Here is an 8,238-nt window from a genome sequence, read left to right on the forward strand (position 1 = left end):
CTCGTTTCTAAGGCTAACTTGGAATCCTGGGATCACATGCGATTCAGCAGCTGCTAGGAATGAGTTGGCTTATGATGACTTTCATGAGCTTACTCCTATGGTGTTAAGGTTTGAATTTTTTGAAGGGCAATTTTCTGAAGAATTGACTGAGTTTGTGCAGTATTAGATTGCTCTTCCTACAAGTGGTTTTCAGGAGATGTCTTTTACTAGAATTCAACAAAACTATGTTGTGAGTAGATGGTGTTGCCAAATTGCCGGTAAAATTGGTACCCTGGTATTGGCATGCAAGTTTAGGATTGCTTGAGGGCAAGCAATCTCTAGGAAGGGAGGACTGAATTGTTCCCAATTTATTTGACCTAGAAAATGATTAAAAAATTAAATTTATGTTTTAATAATTTTATAAAGTAATTAATTCCTAAGTTTTAAGTGACCACTTTTTATGTCAATGAGGCCCACTTTATTATTTTCCCAAGCTAAAGTTTAAAATTAAAAAGAAAAGGGAAATATGAAGAGAGAGAGAAAAGCTGAAAAGGAGAATATGAAGAGTTTTTCAAAAGGATTATAAAAGAGCAATGATAGGCTCATTGAAGGCATGTTGAGTTAATTCTTTTATTGCTTGTAACCCTTGTGGTTCAGAGTTTGGATTTGATCGAGCTCAACCTCTTGAGGAGGCAAACCCTCTTGGAAAGGTCAGCTTCAAAGGTGAAAGATTCCTCCCTGGCTGGTGTTTGGCGGAGTCATTCAGATTTCACAACTGAATTTCAATGAACAAGATTTGGAAATATTGTGAAGTCTCACTCTGAGACAAATTAGCTGTATAAAGAGATTTAATGATATCATGGTGTTATTTGACAAATAAAATATTGATATCCTGTGACATTATATTATTCTGATGGAGATGATTTATTATGGGAATAATATATATTCTAAGGTTGTTGCGTTGAGCAATTGATATTAAATTTAAATAACCTATCTTTGATGTTATACGGCTTCTTTGGAGAAATTAGCCATTACAATATATTCTTGGTCTATTGAGCTCAGCTTTATGATAAAGTCAATGGAAAAGATTAATTAAAATCATAGCATTGGCAATAGAAATATTTCCTGACCATTAATGCTTTAATTCTCTAATGATGGCATATGGCAATTTTTTGGTGATTGAAAGGATGCCTAGAAAATTCTAGCCGCTTCATTATAATTGTGTATCTTGGCATGGGAAAACAATTGGACCTGTGTGGAGACAGTCGAGCAAGGAATAATATTCTTGCCATGGCTCTTGAAAGAATTGTAGCTAATTTTAATAGCACAAGTTCTTTTTTTGGTGCATATCATTTATCTGCTTGTTGCGAACCTCCCATTCTTGTCAGAAAGATTAGGCTTGATCGCAAGTTCATTATTTGGCATTCATAATCAGCACGGGTTCGCTCCTGGTGGAGCCATTTCAGTCCCCTTGCTGTTTGTGATCCATTCTTCTCTTTCATGGAGCTGAACATGTGAACACTAAAGGCGAAATAAGGAGGGTCGAGCTGTTTCTTGATGCCAAATCGTAAATTTTCTGTTGAATGCTCTAAGCAGGATATTATAGTGATGATTTGTCTCACAGTGGTGCCTTAAATAATGCAATTTATTTGCCCATTCTAATGGTTCGAAACTTCAAAGAACAGCAGTATTGTGGAGACAGTCGGGCATCATTGACCTCTATTCCTGTGCAAATCTCTTTAGCGGAACATGGATGAATTTTGAACATGTTGGCCATTGACTTTCTCAGGTCAAGCTTCAATTTGGATTATTTAAGCTTATTCTTCCCTCTTGCTTGGACACACTTGAGTATGGGATCTATGGAAGAAGTTTGAGCAGGTCGAGGGCCTCATTCTTGGACGTGATAACACTTGCCAGGGTTGGGAGTGACTTCTGAAGGTTGCAGGCATAATCTGAAATGACCTCTGAATCTGCCAATTGTAATTAGTCGATTAGCTCTGCACAATAAGCCTCAGTCAACCTTGTCTATTGCTGGAATGTGGGATTCTGTTGGATACTTTGGCAGAGATTATTCCTGATATAATTGCTGCTGTTATTATATTCAACTTGGAGCATCAAACAGAACTTATTCTCCATGGTTATTGTTGCTGCTACTAATCTGTGACTCTGACTATATTTCTCTGGCACGATTTTCTTCTACAAGTATTCAGTGGTTTGTGGTATTGCTGTTCATCATATCTTCTGAAGGTACCGTTCAGAATTTGATCTTTAGATGAGTGTTTTTGGCTGTAGCTTCCTTTTGTATGGTTGAACTATATGAATGTATTTATTAATGTCAGTGATTTCCAACACTGAGCATTAATGCTCTTTATATATACATCAAATGCATATGGTGTTGAAAAGACCTATAAATCACTGTGCAAGACATCACTGCTGGAAAGATTATACAAATGCTATCTCTGTTTATTAAGTCAGCAAAGAGTTCAGATATTGGTTCATGAATCTCTGTGTTTTTCATAATTGAAATGCTAATGAAATCTGTATTCCATCAGTTACATACAAAATTGTTGGTTTATTGCCATTGATTTGTACATACAAATCTGGCAAACAAGGAAACGATACAACTTGCAATTAAACTAACTGACTCAGGAAGATTACAAACTGTTTGAAAATTGCAAAAATAAGGTTAAAATTCAGAGTGGATTTTATACAGTTTGTCATCCAGTGAATAGATTGAGAACCCACATCACAATGAACAAAACTTTACACACACTCAATTAAAGCTTTCCATGTGTTTGAATCAAAACTGGTGTATTTAGACAGGTAGACCTGCTTATGCTACTCGTACTTATAGACTGTTTAGATTATTAAGGTCAATAGCAGTGCAGAAAACCTCTGAAACAGCTATCAAGATGGTTTGTATCAGCAAAGTATATAAAAGAATCCATCTTTCTTGCCTGTGCTCAAAACAAATAATGTTCAATCCTTTCATTTCATTTATGAACATCTATATCAGTGACCACCGATAAACTTTATTTGTCTCTCCATTTGTGTTCAATGACAGCTCTTCTTGGTAACTCCATGAAGATGTCAACAGTCAAACCCATTGCTATACTAACTACCAAGTAATTATCACAAGAGCATTCTTTGCTGATGCAGCATGAGCAATTATATACTTTTTTCAAAAATCTGTGCTTAGGATCAGGCATCACAGTGATGCTTTTCAATCAAATCATTTGAGGATATAGTGTCCAAAACAGCATATTCATATGGGAGAACACTGACAACTGGGCCTAAAATGTTTGCAATAGAATTATGCTGCCTGCCTGATAGAAATGCAAATTTCAAAAAAATTCATGCATGAAATGGTGATGGTATATACTTTAACACATTCAAGGAAAAGAATAGAACTGTAAAAGCAGTGTAACTATACCCGTAAATATTTGTGTTCACATAAGGGATAGGCCAATACAGACGCTATCCAGCTGTGATTGCCATCAAGGCTCATCTACTTTTAAAAGACTGGAAAAACTAAGAGAATGCAAAAACATAAAACCTTGGAGGCTTTCCCTTGTTTAAATACAAAAATAGGGCTAACATGAAAGAAATAAGCATAGAATGTTATAATCAAAGCTCATGAGACTGAATTATCACATAAGCCACAAGGAGATGACATTTATTCCTGCACACACCCATGAGAGTGTGAAAATAATGGTCTGCGGTCCTTTAATCTAGAAGGCTTCATAAAAAAGCAGCTTGAAGATTGTACCTGTAATCTGTTAGTCTTGTATTTCATGGCCACGGAGGGAACATATGATTCTTAAATCACAAAATTTCCCAGAAGTTTCAAGCTGTTTCCTCGTACAATAAGTCATCTACTGCTCTTTGGTTAATACTTATGGTAAGTTCCGCTCTTCGACTGTGAAAATGCCTTGTTACATGTCAAAGACTGCATCTGAAATCTGTTAAGAACTCTAATAATGTCTGGTATATTTGCTTTCCATTTCTCAGCAATTTGACAATAATTCACCAGAATTTAAAATGCTTAAAATATAACATTCCAATTCTTCCAAAAAGATGAACTACCCCATGGCATACCATATGCAAGAAAGCTAGTTCATAAGCTGCTTCAAATTCTTCAAGGGCCAAACAATGTGGGCATAACTGACTGGACCTGTACAAATGTGTGAAGCAGAAGCAACTTCATTCCTAATGCATGGGTTCTAACTGAACTTCCATTCCTTGCGATGGACGATGACTCTGCTCTGTGGGGAATGGCCTATTAGAATGCAACAGATCTAGAGAATCATCATCTTCATTGTTCTCCATAACCCAATTGCTTCTAGATGCACTTCTAAAAATTTTCCTGCTTTTAGACTCTCGATATTCCAAGTAAACCACAGCCATGGCACCAACAAGAAACCACAGAATCAGCGCCCAGTTAAGTCCTTTCACATGCTCAATACCATATCTATCTCCGAGTTGTCTCATTCCACTTATGAGAGCTACAATTCCAATTACAACTGCACTTCTTCCGGTAGCTATGTGCAAATACTCCCAAAGGATCCTTTTCGAAGAAGGCATTTCTTCTGTAGTTGGCTTCTTTGGGCGTAAGTATGCATTGACTGGCTGTGCACATGCAAAAAGTATGGCTGCCACCCCAAACTTCACATGCAGAGATCTTATGTAGAATCCCCTGAGTTCAGCTGCAGCAAAAAGTACACCAAGTAGCATCACTGCTATACCAGAATACTGTAAATACACATGGATCTGAAACCAGCCATCTCCTTTCACATGCTTCAAATATCTTGCTGCTAATATTCCTCCAGGGAGCAGAATTCCCCAAGCAAGAAACATCATAAATCCATGAACTGCTAAAACAGGGCGAAGTGCTTCATCTGCCTCAGCTGCACCCCTCAACAAATGCACCAAGACAGCCCGGGTGCTGGTTTCTGAATGCATATTTCTTTCACTTAAGTGTTCCTCGGACCAAAGAGCACCAATGGCCCACACAACTTTTAATGGTGTAGATGGATCAATAATATTCTTACAATAATTTTTTCCACTGCATTGTGGATTCAAAGGACGAGTAAATTCAAAGGTAATAATCCCATTCTCAGATCTGCATCTTAAATCTGATATTTTTTCTTCAGTAGGGTGTATTTTTGAGGATTCCCGTCCATCGATCCAGTATGTTCCCATATTCCCTTTTCCCGTGCCATCAACCCACCCCACATATGCAAAACTATTCACCATCCCAGCACCCAAACCAATTGCTATATAACCACTTTTACGCTCTCCTCGAACAGCAAGGGATATTGAAGTTTCTGATAAAGTCCAAAACAAAGAAACTTGCTGATCGTCTAGAAATACACTGCTATTGTACATATCAGAAAGCCCGCCATCAACTACTTGCACCTTCCAACCCATTTTCTTTTCATAGAATGATTGATAGAAGACTTGATCGGGTGTTTTACGATCTGGAGTCCACTTTAGCTCAAAAGGATTTGCTGGAACCCCATGAGCATCTTCTCCACCTGCATAGATGGTATCGTTTTGAGTTTTATTTACAGATGCAGCCCCACCGATGGGATCTGAAGTTATATAAAATGCAACATCATGACCAGCTTGTACTGAGAATGTCACTGGCACGCCCCTTTCAACTTTCAAACTGGGAGCCTCTTTCTTGTTTATGTACAAGACCTTCAATGGATTCGGTGGATTAGGATAGTGGACAGCATTATCTGCTCCAACAATAAGAGATGATTTCCCATCGGCAACAATTATAGCACGGTCATCCTTGGTTTCTGCCTCTAATGGTCCCAAACATTTGTCTACAATATCTGCAACCCTGAATGTGGTATGACCATACGTAGCTCCATGATTCTGAGGTAAGTACAAAGGGCGGAGACTATCCGGCGGCCTCATTAAACCCAATGCCCAAATCACACTCATATTATCAGTAGCATTCACTGAGACATCAAATTCTGCATCTGCACTTTGAAGAGGCCTTTGATAACGAATTAAAGACACACCATCTTGCCTTTGACCATATACAAGTCTTGTATTATTGACCTCACTGTTTCCCTCAGAATCTGCATAAACATAATCAGGACAGACTCCTGAAGGACCACCATCCTTGTTTAATACACATTCACTATACTTTGTAATATAATAATCATCGGCAAACGGGTGACCTTGATCAGTAAATCCGGTCACTGCCACATCTGCATGAAGCATAGGCCTACTCAATGATTTTGGCCGTGCCCACCCAAATGCCAGATAATGCCGCTCGCTCACAACAGCTTCAAGTCCAATATCAATTACATCTCTAGCTCTGTTTAAAGACCATCTCAGCCTAAAATTCGTTGCAAGCTCAATGCAACTGTCAAACATGACAGGTTGTTTGGCACCCCTCTTAATCCTATACTCAGATCCGTTTTCATTTGAGGGAGCAGGTGCAGGGCTCGGTGCCAGAGTAAATCCGTCGTCAACACCAACAGAATCATTGGCAACTTCCAGCAGCACATGCCCAAAATCAGATGCAGTTGTAACATCCCATACACCCAGAACACTAAACTGATCAAACGTATAATTACTCAATCTAACCACCATAGAATCATTCTTATAGGTCCTATTGAGCTTTTCCTCTGATACAATAAACCCCTCAGTCAAATTCTGAAAATCATCTCCATGAGCGCCCCACCAGATCACCTCACTCCCTTCTATCATATCAAAATTGGTCACTCTGAAGGAGCAATCATCCAAAACTGTCATCAACCCCCTGAGCTGATGTTGTACCATTTTAAATTCCCCTGAAAAACCTACCATGGAACTGTTGTGGGTGCAACTTTTTTCTACGGATTCCGCATTTGAAAAAAACCCCAGCATCATAAAGCCTAAAATAACCATACCCACAACAGATAAAACCATTCTCGTGGTCGACTCCATTGCCAAACCACCCAAGCCCATTGCAGATATCATTAAGCCCAACAAAATTGCAAATGGCAATACTAAAAAGAAGCTAATAAAGAACAAAGGTTCCTTTCCATTCCAGAACTGTTACATACCTTTAACAAGAGATCTCAAATTCTACAAGGCATTTCCCCTTTGGCCGATCTGTAGTTTGATCTGGTCTTTGGTATTGGAAAGATCGATGTATTAAACAGAAAATCCAGAAATATTGCGTTAGGCGTGGGAAAAGTGTTGTAGAAGTTAGTGGGGTGGCCTTTTCACGTCGGTTGTGTTTTAGGAGGGTGTCTTCTTGAATGAAATTGCCGCATCTGGTGGGGATTTCTTCTACGATTTTGACTTTCACTAAGTGTTATAGAACCCCGAAATCCTTAGGATTTGGAGAAATGTGGAAGTCTAAGAAGATTTCCTTTCGTGAGAATTTACGTTCCTACATAGTGTTGAAGTTGAATTTACAAACAAAATAGTCCAATTTTAAGGTCAAAGGGAAAATAAATATTCCACTCTTGAAATAAGGAGAGTAAGATTCGGGTAAATAAAGAATATTTTAAATTATTTTAGATGAAAGGAAAAAATTTAAAATTGTAACATATGTAAATGAATTAGATGTTTGAAAAAGAAATAAAGTTTAAAAAATCGATAATAAAAAATATTATCTATTAATTATATAAAGATATTTAGATTTAATTTTTTCAATTCAACTAATGTGTTGTTCATTATTTTACATTATTTTTAAAGATTGATGATTCAATATCACAAGTGTGGATCCAATTTCTCTTGAATATGATATGGGTACACAAATTTGATATCTACAAACTTGTTTGAGTGTCATTTTTAGTCCCATTGTTGCTCTTCTTGATGTTTTCAATATATTCTTACATAAAAATGGGTTCTAGATTTTTTATGGTTTCTGTAGGGTAGGGATAAGTGTTTCCCTTGAAACAAAACATGTAAAGATGTCAAGTTAATAGTTAGATAAATAATCAAGGACAACGCATTCACATATGCAAGATGTCCTAGATGTTTATGTAATGCAAATATTCTAATAAGATGCTCTTAATTATGTGTGCAAATGATAGAATGGTATCTCTGAGACATGACAATTGGATGTCTTAAATGAATTAGAGTTAACCTTTAAATATAACATCAAGGTTCAAAAAAAATGTTTATGTGCTTTGAATCAACACACAATAGTCAAAAGGAAGGGTAAAGTCAACACTAAATTAAGATCTTTGAATTTTAAAAAGTGTGACTAGTTTCCTAGATGTGACCACTTATGTGATTGTA

General features: G+C 37.3%; 1 protein-coding gene across 1 annotated transcript; it reads right to left on the reverse strand.

Moving 5' to 3' along the window:
* Positions 1 to 3,376: 3,376 nt before the first annotated feature.
* LOC131048206 (cytochrome b561, DM13 and DOMON domain-containing protein At5g54830) lies at positions 3,377 to 7,341 on the reverse strand. The gene has a single exon (XM_057982098.2). The coding sequence runs from the start codon at positions 6,961 to 6,963 to the stop codon at positions 4,189 to 4,191; it is 2,775 nt and encodes a 924-aa protein (XP_057838081.2). The 5' UTR covers positions 6,964 to 7,341; the 3' UTR covers positions 3,377 to 4,188.
* Positions 7,342 to 8,238: the final 897 nt, after the last annotated feature.

This window comes from Cryptomeria japonica, chromosome 10 (assembly GCF_030272615.1).
Source record: "Cryptomeria japonica chromosome 10, Sugi_1.0, whole genome shotgun sequence".
In the NCBI taxonomy this organism is placed as follows: domain Eukaryota; kingdom Viridiplantae; phylum Streptophyta; class Pinopsida; order Cupressales; family Cupressaceae; genus Cryptomeria; species Cryptomeria japonica.

Coding starts and splice junctions, on each gene's coding strand:
- LOC131048206 (XM_057982098.2), bottom strand. CDS start 6,963: ATGATATCTGCAATGGGCTTGGGTGGTTTGGCAATGGAGTCGACCACG.